At 38.9% G+C, this 21345-nt stretch overlaps 1 protein-coding gene across 2 annotated transcripts in view; it reads left to right on the top strand.

Moving 5' to 3' along the window:
• The window catches only part of MDFI (MyoD family inhibitor), a 61843-nt gene extending 40725 nt beyond the window's left edge, over positions 1–21118 (top strand). For both annotated transcript variants that reach the window (XM_063300093.1, XM_063300094.1), the window contains 3 exons: positions 5917–6141; positions 16383–16658; positions 19534–21118. In XM_063300093.1, the coding sequence (XP_063156163.1) occupies positions 5917–6141; positions 16383–16658; positions 19534–19790 (758 nt within the window). In that variant the 3' untranslated portion in view covers positions 19791–21118. The remainder of the gene's footprint in view (positions 1–5916; positions 6142–16382; positions 16659–19533) is intronic.
• Positions 21119–21345: the final 227 nt, after the last annotated feature.

Here is a 21345-nt window from a genome sequence, read left to right as displayed (position 1 = left end):
AATCCTTTGCAACTGGGGGTTAAAGTGAAATTGGTAGGAAGTGTTTTACTGACTGATTCTCCCTCCTTTGCTATTTTAATGGAGTGCACACTTACATGCACACACGCGTGCACACACACACACACACACACACATTGGAGGGTTGGTCTCTCAGGCTCCCTCAAGTGAGAGTCCCTACCCTACAGGAAGTTCAAGGGAGGGAGTGGGAAGCACATTCAGACTTGCAAGATTCTGTCAATATAGCTGCTACAATAAAAGTAGTCCTGGCCTATATGGCATTGGTTTCCTAGTCTGGTCTACCTTGTTGGAGTTACTGGAAGCAACTTTCTGTAACAGCTATGTAGAAAATTGAATTTTAGCACTAATCTGTATTACTAAAATTCTATTAGCCATGCAATTTTTAAAGATACTGTATTCAAACATATGGTTTTAAAATGATGGAAGTTTAATTATTTATATTTTAAAATCACAGCATGTTTCATATTATATTTGAGATAATAATTCAGGATTTGAAGAGTACAGTAAATAGTACAAGTATCACCTCTAGTATCTCTTGTTTCATTAATTAAGCACTGGGTCCATATAGCACAGGGTCCAGAAATGTTGCAGGACTAAGGAACACATTTGGCCTTTGAGTAGCAAGTTAAGACCATACCCTAAAAAATAATGAGCGTGGGCAGGACAAATACTAGCTTCAACTGCATGACACTTGCATTTAATTAAAATTAAATATAGTTAATATGATTGCTCTCCAGACATGTGTTTCTTATTGTTTTACTGCTTTTTATTATTTTTCAATGTTGTTCACTATCCAGACCCTTACGGCGATGGAAAGACTTATAAATCAAATAAATGAACAAATGAATGTATTAAATACTTTTCTCTTCTGCCACCTTAAAAAGTGCAATGGAGCTGAACCCTGGGGAGTCCAGTCTGGCCCTTCGTGGAAAATTACTGTGGGTAATTTCCAGTTTAGCTTGCCCTCAGCCTATTCCCAGACATTCCCTATATCCAGATCAGAGCCAGCATGCACAACACTCAGTACAGCTTACAGAACTATAGTTTGATATTTATTTATTAAACGTCAACAAACTTCAAAATACATTTATTTATTAAACATCAACAAACATCATTTGTGAACAAACAACAATTTATATTATCTATATCCATCTGTATTAGAAAGGACAACTTTTCAGAGCCATTGGAAACAATACTGTGGGTTTTACCACCATGCATGATTCCATACTTCAACTTCCACTTTAACATCAGTTGGACAGTACATCAGTTTCCTCCCCCTTTTCTTCTATGTCTTTTATATAGTGCAATTTAACAAACCTTCTATACTATTTCACAGGATTATTATTATGCATGTGTCCTGCTAGTCTGTTTGCTTTAGGCTGTATAAGTTCCAGCAAATTAGATTCATTGTGCTGTCTTTTCAACATTACTTGGTGGTCTTTTGTAACAGTGCAAAGTCTATTTTTAGCACAATTTTACAACCACATTACATAAAATAACACAGACACTGTAATTTGCATCCGGTTCGGGTACATAATATGCTTCTTGAAATATTACATTCCTGATTTCATTATGATTCATCAGGCATTTTAGTTTAATACTGTTTTTTCCATGTACATCTATTGATATTCCATTCGCTAAATTAACTTATCCTTCATAAGATTCATCAAGGCTTATAAACGCTTCTGTGTTGTAGATATATGCACCCCTATCCAGCAAAAATCTGTTTTTCCTTTCAAAATCATGCCCAGTTGCAATTTAAGAAAACTTAAGGAATTTATCAAATGATAAATGTATTTGATAAATAAATTCCTTAAGTTTCCTTAAATTCTAAGCACATTTTGCATATTTTGACAGTGAAGTTTTCCAGACAATCAGCCCATTCACTTCCTAAAGCTTTTAAATGCATGTTTATATGAAATCAGAATACTTCTTAATATCTTTTCTGATCTACATTGAGAATCCTAGTATTATAATCCATTGGAACATCTATATTTCCACAACTATAGAATTTTTAGGGAAAGTCAACCAATCAGTGTTTGCCTTTGCTGTCCCAAGTTGGACTACTGTTGGATGTCTCTTATGCTGCCTTGCAAGCCCTATCTCAAGGGCATCAGTACAGGTCATGAAGGATCAGAAATCCTTTCATTCCTCCTCCACAATAAGACAATAAAGTAACTTTAATGTTTCCCCCACTTCCATCAATGTATTTGTCAACATTTGCTGACAGTTTGAAAACAAAGTATCTTCTGAGATTCTGTGAGGGGTGGAGGTGAGGAAAAATGTACATAAAGGAATTCCCTTGGATGCAGGGGCTCCGTTGTCATGAGATGCACAAATATAGAAGCCCTTCTGAGGGGCTGAAATCATGATGGTATAGCAACATGGCTATAAACTTCCATATAGAAGCCTCTTCCATTGGGTGCAAGCTTAGAGTACCATGCTAAGCCTGTATAAGGGAAGCCCTCTTGAGCACTGGGTAAGAAATGAAGGAATATCTGATAGAAACAGTAAGGAAGTGCAATACATTTAAAACAAGCAAAGCCAGTTGATATGAACAGTGCCCCTTCTCGATGAATTGAGGTACCACATCCTACATAAGGCTTGATGACGCTGGTTTGAGGGCTTTCCCAGGTGGTTTCTGCATGCATGCACATACACAACTTCTTCATTACCCTTAGTCCCACATGTGTATGTATGTAAACAAGCAACAGCATTTTTAGTCTGCCCCATTTCCAATCTTCAAAGCTGCTGTTCCAAGCCTGTCAGATAATATGGCTACCTCACGTCTTTAAGAAAACTAGTTTTGTTATTGCCAACACACGGTGTGAAATACCTCTTTGATGTACCTCTTTGAAGATTTTGCAAAGCCCAAGTAAACCATGCACAAATAGCAGGGCACTGGAGACTCCATGGACAAAACAATAAAACTTTATTGGGGTAGGGGGGAGATTATTTGTAGATGACTGTTTCACATACAAATGAAATGTGGAAGCTGAGCAGAGGCACCAGGCAGTGGCAGGGGTAGGGGGTGGGGGAGAGGGATTTCTGGAAATTCCTCAAGAAGAAAAGAGATCTCTCCCACTGGCTGCAAAGCACGGGAGAAGTTTCCAGTGTAATAACAATGGCAGGCATGTTTTGTATTTCAAAGGAAAAGCCAGCTTTTCTTTCTTAGGGCAAATGCTGAGGGAGGGGAGAACATACATTAAATTATAAAGGGATGGCTTCTGTTTGATGAAAATTGCCAATAGCTGGGGTATTCTGATAGTGGACAAAAAAAATCATTTTTTGGAAAGTTTTTACAGTGCTGCTGTATGAGTCACCTCAAATCATTTGTTTATGCAGATGTTTCTGAATCACATAGAAAATAGCCTGTTAACTATAGTAGCCCAAGACTCCATCCCTCCATCCCTCAGTCATACTGGGCTCTGTGTAACACAGACTAAAATTATGTGTGTGCGGTCTGCCTCCTTTCCTCCGGGGCTGCCTGCATGTAGGACCACTTGTTCTATTCGGTATAATGAGGGGTCCAAAGCCTCTTGCTTCCTGTCTTCAGCCCCCTGCCTGGCTGCAAGGAGGCCTTGTTGTTACCGGCAGTGTAATTATGGGTGTTTGGTCTCACTCTCTTCACCTAAGGTGTAATTTACTTTATATAAAATGTGACTCCACCCCTCCAAGGCTGGTGCACCCAGCTGCTCATCTTGTGTGTAAATTGCTGCTATTCTGAGTGCCCAGCAGGATCAGGAAGGAGCCCAAGGAGAAGGAAGGGACAGGGCTGTGGGTGAAACTGAAGGTGCTTTAGGGGTGAAGAGAGAGTCACCTGCCATCTCAGAGACTCAGCAGGAGTTTGGCCACTGATTTCTTCTCATGCCTTGGTATTCCTCTTTCAACAGGTCCCACTGCATCCCAGTAAAATTCAACAATTGCATCAAGGCATTTCCCAATTACACACAGTTTACTGTTGTAGCTTCACAGATGACCTCAGTGCCTTTTTAGTTTGTGTGTGTTTGGCAGGAAAAGGAAAATTGCTCTGAAGTACATCCATGGCTGGGGTAGTTAAATATTTCAAACAACAAGACACTTTATTTCACAATTTTGGGTCTTCTGTGGACTAAAAACAATGGAGGAAAAAAAACAATAGTGCCACTTCCATGAGAAGTATAAGTTCAGCAAATACCACTTTTGCCAAACTGAGATACGTGGGTGGAGAAAATTGAACTGGCAGTGGGGAAGGTGATGAATTCCAAAGGACAAGTGGCAACAATAACTGGGGTTTTCAAATGAAAGAATGTAATTCTGAGTGTCACTGACATAGTGTTACTATTCCATTTGCTTTCTCCTGCATAATATTTCTGGCTCTTTTTAATGTAAAATAGAATCAAGAGTGAGTGGCTCATCATTTGAGGGGTGAGGCTTAAATTTGATTTATCTAGCCACTGAAGGTAGCATTAGAACTCTTGCTTCACTTTGAGGCCAAATCGTAGGTACATAAAAAGATCCAAATTAGTTTGAGCTTATGAACAGGCCAGCAGACTATCCAAACTTGGGGAATACTCATGTGGGGGGACACTCTGCCCATTACCTATCAATGCAGGAAAAGTATTTCTCCTCACCCCACCATTGCCTTATGCACAATCACTCATATGAATGAAAAGGCATCTGTATTGTGCAACTTTTATCTCCTTTAAGTAAGACTGAGTCACCTTTGATTCACTTTTTTTCATATTTTGTCCATGTAGTAAAAATAGTAACATTTTAAAACTCACAATACTTCTATGGCCCAGTTCAAAATTATGTATCTTCATTTATTAAGCCCAGATATACACAATATCAAATTAAATCTTTATTGTGGTCTTTGACCAACTTGAGAAGTTTTCAGCAGAGAAATGAGAAATAGTAATACTAAAATCTAAACACAATGAGATTAAAGTTAATTATAGGAATGTTGGGACCATACATAAAATAGTAGTATTAATCTATTTCTACAATACATTTCCTGGTATATACAATATTTGTACACAGTCCAGACACAGACAAATCCTTCCCTTTTCTCTTTGACACTGTGCCATAATTTCTCATGATGTCGAAGCATATGATATTAAGGCCTGATTCAGCACTAGACATAATGGGGAATTATAACTAACTAAACCCAGCAGTGCCCTAAAAAGGGAAGTGTTATGAAAGGGGAGAAGACAGGATGGAGCACACAGGCTCGGGCTCATACGTAAGTTGGCTTCTAAGCTGAACTGATATCCTGCCATGCTATGTGTATATATGTACAGATGGACCTCATTTGTGAAGGTTACATTCCAGCCTAACAGATCCTTGATCCTATAGAAATTAGAAGATTGGGTTCTAGAGGCCCAGAAAAATCCCCCCAAAAGTAAGGATACCTGGATACAGAATCAAAATAAAGATGCACTAAAGCACTCATCCTCCCTCAACACTTTCAAAAGTGCAGGGCTGCTTTCTGTACTGTGCAGTTCCTTCTTTTCACTGTGTAAGAAGTAACGTGTGAGAAGACAGCAACCAATATAAAATCAGGACCCTACAGATCACCAGGAGATTCTAGGGATGGGGGCCGGATGTGTACTTTTGCTCAGGCACAAAATGGCAAATGGACCAGTACTGTGTGCCAAAAACCAGAAGGTCACATACCCATTTACTCTATAGTCAACAACTGCTGAAATTATAGATAATGTAACGGCAGACAATGAGGTCCACTTTTGTATTTCTCTTTCTCTCTGTGTCTGTATATGTGAATGTAAAAGAGAGACAAAAACACTAGTACTTCTGTGATGACATTTCCACTTTTATCAGCTGGGGTTTTCTGAAGACACATATTGTCCATAATATAAGTAAGCTGTACTCATGCTAAAAGCCTCTCTTCTCTTGCAGGCCAAGATACAAACTCATGCCCTTCCTCCAGGCCAACTTCAGAGGTAGCGCCAGCAATTCCAAACTCCATAACCTCTATTCCTAGTTCTCAAAATCAGACCACAGTTGGGAAGGAAGAAATTTCACTGGAAGAAGGTTCAACATCTCACAGATCCCTGAGGAATGGAAATTCTTCATCCACTGCAGAATCTGAAGGCAACTTCACAGTAGCAGAAGCTGTGACATGTATGTTTTTTTCCTTCCAATCACATCATCTTTTTCCTTTCTTTTTTTAAATGAGAAATGAAATATCCAGATTAAATAAAACAAAATTACGAAGTTAAAAATGAAAAATAAATTGGGGCAAAACAAAAGGATTTTTTTAAAAAATGGAGAGCATGTATATGTGAGACAGTGAGTGAATAAAAGAGACCCAAACCTTCTAAGCAGCTATATTCAATATTACTATCTAGAACAAATATTCTACAGACAAAAGTAATATTTTAGGGAAAGGTTTCCCTTGACATTAAGTCCAGTCGTGTCTGACTCTAGGGGGCGGTGCTCATCTCCGTTTCAAAGCCGAAGAGCCGGCGTTTGTCTGTAGACACTTCCGTGGTCATGTGGCCAGCATGACTACACAGAACGCCATCACCTGCCCGCCGAAGCGGTACCTATTAATCTACTCACATTTGCATGTTTTCGAACTGCTAGGTTGGCAGGAGCTGGGACTAGCAACGGGAGCTCACCCCGTCATACGGATTCGAACCACCGACTTTCTGATCAGCAAGCTCAGCAGCTCAGCAGTTTAACCCGCGGTGGCATACTATACCATAACCAAACTTGAAAAAAAAACCCTTATAGAAGATTTTTTTTCAAGGCCCTTTATCATTGTATGACAATTTTCAACCAGAGCAATTTCCCACATAGTTAAATATCACTGATCTATTGAAAGATTCATTTTAATTTTCCATGTTTTGGGATAACAAACTGGGCAAGCAACTGAAAAACTGAACCAATTTGGTTTTTTTTTAATTTTAGTTTTATTTATTATTTATTTCTTAACAAGTTTTGCAGAAAGAAATAGAAAAAATATTATGTGACTTAGGAAATATGGGAAATAATTCAAAAGCAGGATTCATTGTGAAAGATAATTTCTCAATTTCTTCAAAAGCTTGTGACTAAAAAGTTATACCAATTTGGTATCACCAGTAAAGATGACAATATAAACACATTTATTTACAATCTCCCAAACACATTTGAAAAACATTACAATTTGTATAGTCTAGTTTTTGCAGACAGTAATTTTATTTATGAATTATCTTGATGTTTAATTCTTGGTAACTCACCATAGCAAATTTCAACACAATTCTATGCTATAAACGGTTCCAGTGAGCTTCATCGAGTTCATATCCTAAATAATCCTCCCTGAGCTTCTTAATTACTTCAAAAGTCCTATGGTTGTTAACTTTAAAAAATTATATATTTTATATAACATTGATATCCTTGCAATTAACAGAACAGATGTACACCTTTTTCAAATGCTGTCTCAGCTGATGAGATCTAAATAGTTTAGAAAAAAATGAGTTGATTTCCCTGATTTGAAATTCATTCCTTTTCCTTTTTAGAAATTTTCATTTATCTAGTTTATTTCATTAACAAGCACAAAAACAAAAACATGCAGGTGTTCTGACCCTGATCCAATTCATCGTGCTTTTTTATATCAATTCAGTCAATGGTTGAATGCATAGATGATAGGTACATCCAACCTTATGGCATTCCTGTGTCTTTAGTTTGGCAGCTTTTAAATCTGGCTTCAGATACGTTGTTTTCAGGCCCTCAACTAGGGTCTGTGTCACCTGGGGCAAACATGGATTCCAGGCCCATTTTGGCATCCCCCCAGCACTCATTTTGGCGCCCCCCCAGCGCTGCGCCCGGGGCACATGCCCCACTTGCCCCCTCCTAGTTGCGGCCCTGGTTGTTTTGATATGCTGTTCAATGATTAATACAGTATTTTGACTCACAACATGTAATAGCTAAGCTTTTCAGCAGGTGGCAGCACTGGGGTGACCTTGTTTGGGCCTGGAAGCTTGTTTTGGCCTCCAGTCAGGGTCAAACTTGGTTAGTACTTAAATGGGAATCTCTCAGGTGGCAATGCCAGGTCCGTACGCTAAGCTGGGAAATCAGAAAGCAGCCTAGAAGTAGGCAGTGGCAATCTAGTAAAGGTAAAGGTTTCCCTTGACGTAAAGTCCAGTCGAGTCCGACTCTAGGGGGTGGTGCTCATCTCCGTTTCTAAGCCTTAGAGCCGGCGTTGTCATAGACACTTCCGGGTCATGTGGCCAGCATGACGACTCGGAACGCCGTTACCTTCCCGCCGAAGCGGTACCTATTGATCTACTCACATTTACTAAGAAGACTGCATGCCAGGGTGCATATAGTTGCCAGTTGAGCTCAACTGAAGGGCAGTACTCAGACTGAGTACTGAAATAATAATATCTCTGCAACTTAATATAAGAACTAATTATCTTTGCTTGGTTGCTAGTGTAAATTAGGAATAAAACAACCTTTATAAAAAGTATGTAGGTGGTTGGAGCCAAGTGAAAGGAATGGTCATATTGCTATTTCATCCATCAGAGTATGACATTTCTATCAGTTTCTGAGTCTTTGAGTTAAAGCTTTTTGCTACAGAATCTAGTTTTCCCAAATAAAAATCATATTTCTTATATTTTCTATCTATAAATGTGGCATATTAATTTACTTGGTTTAATTTTTCTCTTTTTTCAGAAGACAACATAAAGAAACAATAGTAGCCTATGTATGCAACTCTCACTCATTTTGGTGGGCTTGTTTGAGTAAGCTCCCTGTTGACTGTACCACATAAATCTGTTGTCCTTATTTACCCTTGAATCAGAGAGACCTTTAGAAACAATTGACATTGCTACTGGAGCACTGGGTGTTGGTCTGGTTTGAAAAGGGAGACTGTTGGAGAGGCAAGAAAAAAATTAATAATGTGCTGGGAACAAAATTCTCTATCATCAGCAAAATTCCCACCTGTAATTATCTGATTAGGGGAGTTCCCACTGTATAATTTCATCCCTGAAATAATGATGATTAGAATGGTTCACTCATGCCACAGCAGTTAAGGTCACGTCAGTGTGTGAACCCATATTCTCATGGGCTTCATTGAACTCAGCCAGCAAAATTCATTCTTAAACTTAAGCTGAAACTGTAAAACAAAAAGGGTTTCCTCCCAGAAAGCATTTAAGTACAAAGACAGAACCTGCTCTTGTTATTCTGCAGATAGGGAGTTGTAGATGTAGTTGGATCTTGGCAGCCATTATTAGGAAGTGAGAAACTTTCATTCAGAATTGCCATTAGCATGCTATTGCAGCCTTCCAAAGTCACAAAAAGGCAGAAAGAAAACCACAGTGCAGATGTTTTCAGAATGCTGATGTTTGCATACCTGGGTCATGGATGGGTCAAGAAACAAATTGTATTTTAAGAAATAATTTCTTTCAAAAAGAGCTTAGGAGTCTGCTCCTAACAAGTAACTTAAGGAATGTAATCTTGATTCAATTTTAAATGCAGTACAGTATGCACAAGGCCTATGTGATATAGTGCATTAAACATGCAACAGTACATATCTCCTCTTAGTTCATATATCCCTGTAGTCATGAATTAAACGGGACAGTTCTGGCTAAGGACAATGTTATAAAATGCAGTCAAACCTTGATTTAGGATGCTTTGAGATCAGTTGAAAAGAGTTCTAGAAGTCTTTAAAATAAATGTTAAAAATTGCTAAAGAAGGATGTTTTATAATCATGAAAAGTACTCATTGGCCAGAAATCATTTCTGTCTATTCCCCAGGAGAGTAATCCTTATAGAAAGCCAAATTTGTTTCTGTTCGGTTCTTTAGGGGAAAAAATCTTCATAGAATGCTTTAATGCTTATTTCTTGCAACCATTATTGATCATCAACAGTTCCGGCTTATAGCTAAAAAAAATCTTTTTGACATTTTATCTGTTTAGGTTAGCATTCTGTGTGTATGTAAGTAATTGCTGTGAGTTGGTAATGAAACCCTGCTTATAAATGACTCTCCTAGAAGGAGAGTAGTTTAGTTTTGTTGCTTGCACAGATTGCTTTTGCAGGACTGAACATCCATTTCTATTGATCAAATCAAAATCAAAGCAACTAGATCTTTTCTGTATTCACCTCAGGATGTGTACTTAGGTGAAAGCCATAATAGTTATGCGTCCTCATGCATTCCGCTCTGCTTCTTTTCTCTTTGATTCCAGTATTTCATAACAGAGCTTTGAGTGACACCCTTTTGGTAGGTTACCCACAACTAGAGAAACCAGGATTTTGTGCCATCCACTGTGCATTGCCTGGGTCCTCAGTATCATGATACAAGGAGCATCTTGTGTCTGAAGGCCATGCATGGTGCTTTCAGTATGACTCAGTGTAGCCTTATTCATCAGAGAAGTGCAGGAGCCTGTCCAGCTAACACCCCAGAAAGAATATAGCTTCTGTTTCTTGAATTGGCCCATGGTGCCTTTAGCTCTCAAGACTTTTTGCTGAATCACTGCTCGTTTACAAACCAGAGAGGAGAGAAATGCCAAGTCTAGCAAAAAAAAAAAAAAGGAATACAAGGTCTTGGTGGGTGGAGGGCTGGTTGGTTGCTTTTTGGCCAATCTTATCCTTTTGCTTAGCTCTGGTCTGACAAGATTGTGTTATAGTTCATAAATGGTTTGAATTATGCTTGGTTTCCTTCAAATCTCTTTCCTGGCCAAGATAATTTAAAAATTTTCCATGAATCTGCCCATTGTCAATTAAGTCAACAATTTTAAGACTGCTTCAACACATTTTGCATACGCAAGTATTATTTCTGTACTGTTCTGATTACAGGGGACATTGGGACATTGCTTAATTACAGTCTTCAGAAAGTTAACATTTGACTAACACTGGAAAAGTTTAGATGGATTTTTTAAAATTTTATAAAGTGCTCCTTTATCTTTTTCCCATTATTCTGAGTAGCAATTCTTAAAAAGCTCATTCAGTGTGTTCTGGATTCCCATATTGTACTAAAATGATAATGTGCTTTGGTGGACTTTGGCTTAGTGTATTATGTGAACCCAGCCAATTATGATTTATTTATTAACACTTGGTAAAAATTCATGGTGTAGATGTGTGAGCCAGGTTATTTTGTATATGTCCTGTTCATTCCTGGGTATGATGTAGACTGCAGAGAATGTATGCACTGAAGTTAGAACCCTATATCAGTGTGTTGTAATGGAAATACATTTTAAAAACCATATGAAACCCTGTATGGGTAATGTCTTATTTGAAAGTATAGAGGCAGAACTGAAACAGGGACTTCAAAATAATATCATGCAAGCCACTGCCATTCTTATTTTTGTTTCCCCATCTTTCTTTAAATTAGAATTTTTCTAAATTTATGTTTTAAGGAGTCTTGAGCATTCACAGCCAAACCACAATCAGTCAGCGTGTTGCCTCCAACAGAGTGGTTGTCATCTAGAAATGATTGCTTCTTGCTCCTCGAGGGGCCGGTGTACATTGTTTGAAATCTGGCCATGCTGGCGACGTGGCAAAGCAGCCATGTATACATGTGATCTCTTAGCTACAAATACTTTGTAAGTTCCATTGGAGCAAATGCAGCCACACAGACACAGCTAGACCACAGGTTACAATCACAATTGCTCTTTTATTGTTGCATGGTTGGTATGGAGGATGAGCTGAATAACAGATCAGCCAACATTAGGCTTGTCTAGCAGTGCTCAGAGAAGACAATGAAGCTGCTTAATGCAGAGAACGCCACTTCCCCAAGGCATCACATACAGCCATAAACCCCAAGGAGTTCTGCTCTGCCCCACCCCACCACCAAGGAAGACTCAAAGCCAGGATAATGTTTGCATTTTTCAAGTGGTTTTTTTTCCCCCATATAGCTCCATTTCCTAATGGGCTTTCAGGATTTTATTTGCTTGTTTTGGACTTCTGCTGTGATCCTGTCACAGTTACATGTACTGTATATAAATGCTATTAAAGTTGACTGGAAATACTTCCAAATGCATATTTCCTTTTTTAAAATTGGCACTGAATGAGTATTTGGATTATACTTTTCATGCAAAACATGTTGTATTGCATAGATTCAATTTTGGCATGTGTTCAGTACAATTTTCTGAGTTTTAGAAGTCATAAATAATTATACCTCTTAACAACTCTAAATATGGCTGTTTATTACTATTTAATATTAATTTGGTATATCTCTATTCCATGTTTCTGCCTGATAACAAGCCCAATGAGACTGACAGTAAGGAAGAATGAATCCATTCATGTTCTTTAAAAGCCCTAGTGATTTACAGATGTCTGCTAAGTCTTAGAAATTGTTGAAATGCAGAAGGAAATAATTGGTTAATCTCCTAATATCATACCCTAATCTACATATTTATTTAGCTTTTTTTGTCATATACACTCACCACAGCTACTGTAATCCCCCCTCTACTTTCTATTGGGTGGTAAAAATACAAAGCTGTTCTCTATATGTTCACATAAATACACTAAATACATATATACCTGAGGGACCACCTCTTCCCCATTACATCAACCAGTCCTACCCAGTTATGCAGAGAGGGCATGTTGCGGACCCTGTCAATAAGAGAATTCTGTCTGGTGGGGTCCAGGAAGCAGGCCTTCTCTGCAGTAGCCCCCGCCCTCTGGAACATCCTACCCCCAGAGGTGAGGCTAGCCCCATCACTCCCGGCCTTCCGGAGAAATCTGAAGACCAGGCTCTGCCACCTGGCCTGGGGCAGGGAGGTGAGTCATCGTTTGGGGATGGGTAGTGCGCTAGAGTGCTCGCCACACACAAGGACTGAGATCATCTGCCATTTGGATTTTATTTTTATTTTATATTTATTGTCTATATGTAATTGCATCTTTATATATAGTATTTTATATATTGTAATTGTATGTCTATTGTTTTATTACTTGTTGTAAACTGCCCAGAGTCCCTCAGAACCCAGAGAGTATACAGTATATGAACATACTCATATGCGTATATATGACTAACATTAACAAAAAGCACACAAATCAAGTAAAAAATGAAAAATCGTGTTAATCTTGTTTAAAAACTCAACAGTGAAAAGATACTCATAGCAGCAGAACAAAACAGTAATGTAATGTAAGCTTCTACATGCAAGCATGTGTTGGCTTCTAAAACCTATTTTAAAAGGCCAAATTTTTTTAACTTGTGGGGAAAAAATGTTTCCAGACAATCAATCAATCAATCAATCAATCAATCATATGGGAACTTTGTCCTGTGTTTTGAAGAGCTTTTCAGCTGTGTCAAACTTCAAGGGAGATCATTATTAAGGGAAAAGGAGCAACTACATCTTTTAGATCAGTTACTTTTTTTTCTTCTTTTTCTGTTTTGCAGATCCTCATAGGAACAGCTGCTGTCCTACCTTACAACATAAATAATTATCTTTTATTACTACATCATGTTTGCATCTGTCGTGGGAGAAATGTATCTCTGCTAATTTGTTACCGACTTTTGTTGCTTACAGTTTAAGCTGATAGTAAGGGAAGCTAATGCTCTGAGAGCTGGCTCATGATGGGACAAGTTATTGCTAATCCTTTAGTTGTCCTGAAACAAGCAATAAAATGAGGAGACTTTTAATTATTGTTATAAAGAAGCTTTACTTTACCTATGAGTTAAAATTCAGAAAGATCTTAGTCACAGGAAGGGACATTGCTGGACAGCATTGGACTGTATTAAGGGCTCTTGGTATCTCAATCTCAGTTCCATGCCTGGCTGATTGATTCAGTTGCATTGAGGACTGTGGAGAAAAAGCAATCTTTATAAATAATCAAAATGTTTTCTGAGAAATTAAAGCCAATAAAATGATTGCTCCAGGAGCAAGTTATGCAGAGAAGAAACAAGTAACATAGCTCTGATTATGTAGGTTGCTTATTTGGAAAAGGGGAAGGGAATAATTCCAAGCAACCTATTCTCTTTTTGTCCAATAATAAAATGCCATTATCAGAGGTGATAGCACAGAGTCTTGATTCAGGATATGATAAACCTCGTATGTATATCCACTCCCAACTTAATCTTCTAGAAGGAAGTGATAGCTTGTGCAAGCTACAGTTACAGTTTTGTGCTCTTCTATGATTTGTATGTCTATTTTTATCTAGTTTCATTTCAATAGATCATGCCTGGATTTGGAACTAAGGGTTAAAAAATTAACCACAGATTCTCTTGGGCATTCTGCTTTTACTGGACTTAGCAGGGGCGTAGATACTAATATCACATAAAGTCTGGCTAGAATTTTGTTTTTTTTCATTTTTTTATAGTAAATTTTATTAAGTTTCAAGAGAAGAATAAAACTACAGAAAAACAAAAAACTACAAAGGAAAAAAAAACTAAAAAGGTGCGGAAACACAAGAGAATTTTTTTTCAAATTTACAAAAAGATGTGACTTCTGACTTTTAACAGCAAGGATATACAAAAATTTCCATAATCAATCTCTTACTCTATATTAAACCAAAACACCACATTATTTCTATAAATCATTCCACTCTAACACATCATAAAAATCACTAAGTACAGTTACTCCTCCCCCTTATATTAAAGAGAAAAAGTTCATATAAACCTCCTAAACATCTTTCTGTCCTCCAAAAGATAACGCATATTTAATTATTCCCTTCCTACCACTATTCTATACATTCCTAATAGGAATCAAATTAAAAAGAACATAAATTGTCTGCTATTATACTTAATAATACAGCAATTTTAATAGTCCCAATCTTAATAAACCCAAAAAGCAAAGACAATTCAAAACAGTAATTCCATATCTTTAAAAGCAAATAGCATCAATCAAATTCTTAAAGCAAACCAGATAGACATTCTTTAACCCTAATAAAACAGTTTTAATAATATTAATCTTAATAACCCCCCCAAAAAAGACAATTCAAAACAGTAAATCCAAATCTTTAAAAGCAAATAGCATCAATCAAATCCTTAAAGCAAACCAGATAAACATTCTTCAACCCTTATCCCACTTCAGAATAAACCAGAGCAGTTACAAATCCCCCACAATATGCAAAGAGCTTTTCTCTTGAAAGAATCAAATAGCCCAACTTCCCCCTTCAAAGATTCCAGGTTCTTTTCATGGCATTCCACCAGATCAATTTTACTTATGGCTTGCAGATCACTCTCCCCCTTAAATTTCTCCAACTCCCCTATCCAATCTTCATCCAGCATCTTGATAAAAATCCCAATCTCAGTCTTAAAAAAGACCTTTCTATAGCTCTTAAATTCCTCAATTTCATCTACGACATCCCCAACCTAATGGCACATTTTAGATCTCACATTTTCTACAATGTCCTGGATATCTTGCATAAAAGCTTGATAAAAGTCAGAAGAGATCTGTTTAAAATCTTGGTGGAAGTCAGAAAGAATCTGTTTGAAATCCTCCATGTCTCATGCAGTAAATTACGGCACTCCCTAGGAGCTTAACCAGTGAAGGTTGAAGATATGGAAGAGTTCCAAAGTGTGTTTACATAAAGTGAAAGTGAGATAGCAGATAGTACTCAAGGGAAAGTGAAAACAGAAAGCTGAAGGTTCAAATCAGCTGATTCAATGTGTAGGAAAATGCTAATATCTTCATATTTAATACAAAAATAATAACAGGAAGACAATTGTTTACTCTCAATCCTCCTTTATATTTGGAAGGAAAACAAAATCCAAAACTTAAAAAAAAAAATTGAAAAGTAATCCCAAAAATAACGCTAAGCACCAAGAGAACCAGCTTCTCCTTGCTGTAGAAAGCCTCTCTTGGGGTAAATATACTTAAAAAAAAATACAAATTGGTGATTTAGAAATGGGGTGGCCGGTCTTAGTGTCCCTTTAAGGCTACAGCATGGCTTGGAAAGTGATTAAATCCCCGCCTCCCAGCTGGCTTTTACCAGTCAAACGCGAAATGTTGTTTGCGATCTTCTGGCTGCAAACAGCCATCTGGAGGACAGATGGGATGACTCCCATCTGTCATCCGGAGAATATTTCTGGGCTTCAGGAAAACCTACCTCAGCCCGAAAAAAGTTTCTGCATTGTCTGCTCCACCTGCTGAGCCAGCAGGCACAGCCGTTCAGTCTGCCATTCCCACCGGAAGCCCTTTTTCATTTTTTTTTAAAGTGTCTGTAAACTGGTATGTTAACTTAAAGTTCTGTATAAATAGTGGTAATAACTTAAAAAGAAAACAATTACATCCAGGAAACTTAAATTAAAGAAGTCCAGATGGGGAGCAAAGCAAGGTGATTTGCTGTTTAAAATTTGTTTTCTTTTTTCTTTTTCAAGCAGTTTATGTTATGTTATTCTATCAAGTAAATTAAAAGATGTGTACAAAGCTTGGTACAGTGACTTAAACAATTATGATTTTTTTTTTTAAAAAAAATTGTCTTTCCTCCTCCTTTAGGCCAGCCCCAAAGCCGAGTCAATGTTCAGACTCCTTCAGACTTGACTTGTGTCCCTTTGCTACAAAATGGTGCTGGATGTATATCAGATGATCTCAGCAATTCTAAGGGAGAGGCTGGCAATGGGATCTTGTGTTCTGAACTTAGATCACTGTCAAGTTCCCAGAAGCCTCATCGGAAACTGCAGCCCCATCACTCCATCAACAGCCATATCAGCAAAAAGAGCAAGACCAGCTCCAAATCAGCATCCTCTCAGATTCCTACCGAAGCACAGGAAGGTATCTCTCCACATACATAACTATTTTAGTTTACTTGGTCCTCCAAGTGAAAGAGGCTGTGTTCCCACTCATTCTTTTTATTCTGACACAATCCAAGAGCAGCCTCGAGGCCTGTGAAATCGGTTAGACTTTGTCCCCCATTCCCTTGGAGGGAAGTCAGGTGATTGCAGAGTCTTGAAACAGGAGGAAGAGAGGCAGAATACAGTTCAGGAATGAGGACAGCAGCTTTCATGGGAGTATAGTTTTCAGCCAACCTAAGGACAGGTGCATAGAAATTCAGTAGTGGGGAAATGGGGAGAGAGGGAGAGAAACACTGATGCCTCCAATTGTCACTCAGCCTACAATGACTTGGGAGATCACAGCTTCATGGAGCAACTTAATACATACCCACCTTGTCCAAAATAGATAGTCTCTTCTGGTTTCTAGTCCATGTTGTAATCTAGCCTTCAGTCAAGGTTGTGGCTCCCAGCCTGCCAATAAGCAAAGGCGATGGGGTCCATCTATGGGAGGGGTGGAGAAGAGGGGAAGGGCAGGTATAATGAAGCCATATAGACAGCAAATAGGAATTAGGATGAGAAAGCAAAAAGCACAGTTTTCATCCAACCTCAGAGACTGAAGAGCTTGTTCATTTATGTTAGTTTTGAACCTGTGTATCTCCCTCCCCTTTCGGAATTTGGTTAATTAAGATGGGATATCAGCTGTAAGGTTCATCTTGGAAGATTATTAAGACCTGGGTCCCCTTTTTAGGCTGAGCCCATGAATCCATTCAGATTTATCCACTGACATGGCCAAAGGGTTGGGGGATCTTTTGGACTAAGGGTGATTACTTATACTTCCACTGTCCGCAAAAGCATTAATTCAGAATAGGAAATTTCTGGGTAATCATGCTCTTCTTTTATCTTGAATTATTGCTGGGCACATTGTTTCAGGAGTTATCACAGAGCAAGTTTGCTGTATGAACATATGTTTGAGGAATGTTTTCTGCTCTTAAAACTAGGTAGGTCAGGAGTCTGAATTCCATTGCTCCTTTCTGTAGTTTGTCTACACACTGCTGCTTTGTTTTCCAATATGAATGCGAAACTACTGCTTACTGTGCATTTTCCTCACCCCTGTAAGTTGCATTCCTAAGTATATTTTTTTAAAAAAACTTGATTTCAAGAAACTTACTACCTAGACGAGATTGTACAAATAGGGGAAGGCAATGAGTAAGATAGTAAGTACTGCAAGCAAATACTCAGTATTTATGGGATGATTTGGGAGAAGGATCGGCAACTGAAGTGCCACAACTATTTGCAGTTCCTGAATTTCTCTTTTTTGCAGCCCTCAGATATCCCTCTTTCCACAGTTTCCATAAGTTAGTGGAATGGTTTCCTGCCATTTTAATGTGGGAAATACTATACATCAAAACTGTAATGAAAACCTTAATATAGGCAATAAAATCTCTATTCAGATGTTCTAAAAGCCAGAGCACCAGGAGAAGTCCAGGGCCCTCCAACATCACTCAGGTGATTATCAGCCACTTGGAGAGGGTTGTGTATTGAGTTTCCACTCAGCCTGGATTCTTTCTGCAGGAGATCAGTGTCATTTGAGCAACATCAGTGAAGAACAAGGCTTATCTGGCACATTACATACAGATTTTACAGAAACAAAGATACTTTTCCTCAAAATTCTCTCAAAAATCAAGAAAAAACAGACAAGTTCACTCTGCACAAGGACACCATCCAATCTGCTCACTTTTCAACATAACACTGTCCATTGGGGTCTGTACCTCAATAAAATTGTTAAGAGTGGTTCCCAACCTTAAAAAAAAAAGCCCTGATTTTAGACCTTAATGTTGTTTTAAGGCACTCGGTGCTGGCACAGGGGACCTTTCACCTCTCACAAGACGTGCATTCCCTATGGAAGTTACTGGGGGCTAGTTGTTATTCTGCCAGAGAAGTCCAATGGCAATTGTTTCCAAGAGACTGATGGAAGGACTCTTGCTTACCATTTTTCTAAGAGTTGTAGGGCATCTGGCCCATCATGGAATTTGCTATATACCATTGACAATGTGTGGTGTGCTCAAAAGGAAAGCCCTGCACTCCTTCAGGAGTCTGTAAGTCGTGTCTAGGGAATCCAGCCAGAGATGCTAAGGACACGGAGGGGCTTCAGTTCTGCAAAATCTGGAGGACCACAAGTACCCCTGTCCATGCTATAAATATTGTGACCAGGAAGCCTTTTATCAAAAATCCTCCCTGCCTCATCTCTGGAATTTCATTGAGAGCTCAAAAGGCATTATCTTCCTTTTGGCACTCTCCTGCATTTTCTAAGTATTTCTCTCCCCTCCCCCTTTTCTCTATCAAAGAAAATCTGTTAAGAATAGAAAGATGGACTAGTTACACAATTCATTAATAGTGCTATGAGCTGTGCATGTGGAAGTACTCCAGACTTGCAATCAAAACTGCCATAAGATTATTAGATATGTTTCTTTTTGCTGTAGTCTCCCAGATAATCGCTTACTCACTCATACATTCAGCCCCTTCAAATACCACTAGTTTCTACTCTGATCCATCGAAGCAGGGATTTTATATTATGAGGCCCAGCCAACCACCACCCCAATCTGCAGGATATTTGCAAAATCTCTTAAGGATGGTCCCAGGGGCTTTCAGATACTGGTACGCAATTGGTCTGTCTCAACATTAGTGTTCTTTTTGGCATCTGTAGAGCTTCAGAGTGATGCCTTTGCAGCATCCTGCTGTGCTCCAGCTGTGCAAAATGTTGCCTTCCATTTCTTCTTCCTTCCAATTCTTGTCCAATCTTCCTGCCCTATTTCAGCCTCTTGTGCTTCACTAACTGTGGCCTGCTTTTTGATAGTCTTCTCTCTTTCTGATTCCAGACTGCTGCGTCCACTGCATTCTCTCCTGCCTCTTCTGTGAGTTCCTGACCCTCTGCAACATCATGCTGGACTGTGCCACTTGTGGCTCCTGCAGCTCCGAGGATTCTTGTATCTGCTGCTGCTGCTGCGGCTCTGGGGAATGTGCTGATTGTGACCTGCCCTGTGACATGGACTGTGGCATCATTGATGCCTGCTGCGAGTCAGCTGATTGCCTGGAGATCTGCATGGAGTGTTGTGGCCTTTGTTTTTCTTCCTGAAGCCGAATCTTGATCCTTGAACAGGAGCTCTGAGTGGGACCCTTAAGGGAAAACTGTGCTAATGAGGTCTCTGTTTGTTCTTCTTTAGTTATCAGATACTGAGGTTTGAGAAGTTCCAAGTTTGAAACAGGAGACCTGACTAGAAGAGTTGACAGGGTTAACTCTATTGGACACAATTCTGGGCTCAGAAACAGTTTAGAAGATGTGGTTCTTTTTTCCCAGACGGCAATGAAACGTTTGAAGAACAGGCAGTATATCTCCATGTAGTAATCTTTATTCTTTCTCTTTGCCCTCACATTGGAATCTTCCACAAGGAGGCTGGGGAATAGCAGTGTTCCTGCTGCCTGAGCCAAATACCAGAGAAGAATAGTTGCACAGCTAGCTATGCTGGTTGGTCAAGATCTGAAGCAATTGCACAAAGCCAAAGATCACAGCTGACGTACACTGGCTGTGTCTAGTGTGTCAGTAAGTTGTTCTACCTACTGGCCCAGCTGCAAGGGTTGTTCTAACTCTGGCACTTACTGCTGCCTTATCTGATGCCTGCTAGTTGGTAATTATGCTGTCTCCTGAGCACAATAGGCACCTAAAGGAATGGCAACTCACCTAATGTGCCAAGAAGGAATGTTTTCACGCAATTGTTCTGGGTTTATCCCTGGCACACCAGCTAAATTCTTCCAGTAACGTGATGCAGGGAACAGCCCCTAATTCATCCCTACTGATGTGGTCCCACTTGGTATCTGTCAGCAACTAGGAGTTGATCTCTCCTGTGAATTCTTTGAGGGGAGCCATATCTCATCCCTGCTGCCCCATCCTTCATCTGCCCATTGATAGGGACATATCAGCATTGGGATTGTATAATTTCATGTGACCAGAACATGCTGCTGTTCACTGCCAACGTTCAAAGTTGAGGGACTTTTGCCACCGCTGGGGACTGACAGAAGAGGCTTTTGAACAGATTGGGAGAGAGAAATTATTGGTTTAAAAGAGGACAAGGAAAACTGCTGTCCCTTGCTTTTTCCCACAGCAGAGAAATACTAGACCTAACTCAAAGACACTGGATATGAGTCACTTCCTATTAAAAAAACACTTTATATCCTCTTAACAAGAAAACTGACAATATGAGAGCAAGACTTCCAATATCTTGGGAAGAGTGGGTGGGACCATTTGTAGCAAATACGGGCAGTACTCTGCCTCCTTGTAGTATGGGAAAAGTTTTATATTTTGTCTGTTTTTATTTGTTACTGTAAATAAAATATTTTTCACTTTTGACCCTGAAAATTGTTCAGTGTTGTGTACTGGCCTGGGAAATGAAAGTACTGTACATTTCAGTTGAAATGTTTTTGTACATAAATATTATACAAATTATATATACAGCATGAATCCTGTTGAAATTCTGAATGTACAGATTTAAACGATTTGCTTCCCTTATAGTGAAAGTGTGCAGGCTTGGGAGGGGGATTTACACACACTTATCATCTTGTAATTTCAGTATATGAAACTGCTTTAAAAGAACATTTTTAATTGCTTCCAGTTACAATTATCCAAAAGTAGCGGG

This window comes from Candoia aspera, chromosome 3, assembly GCF_035149785.1.
Source record: "Candoia aspera isolate rCanAsp1 chromosome 3, rCanAsp1.hap2, whole genome shotgun sequence".
NCBI lineage: Eukaryota > Metazoa > Chordata > Lepidosauria > Squamata > Boidae > Candoia > Candoia aspera.
The sequence above is the reverse complement of the archived record's forward strand: the minus strand, read 5'-3'. Positions and strand labels throughout refer to the sequence as shown.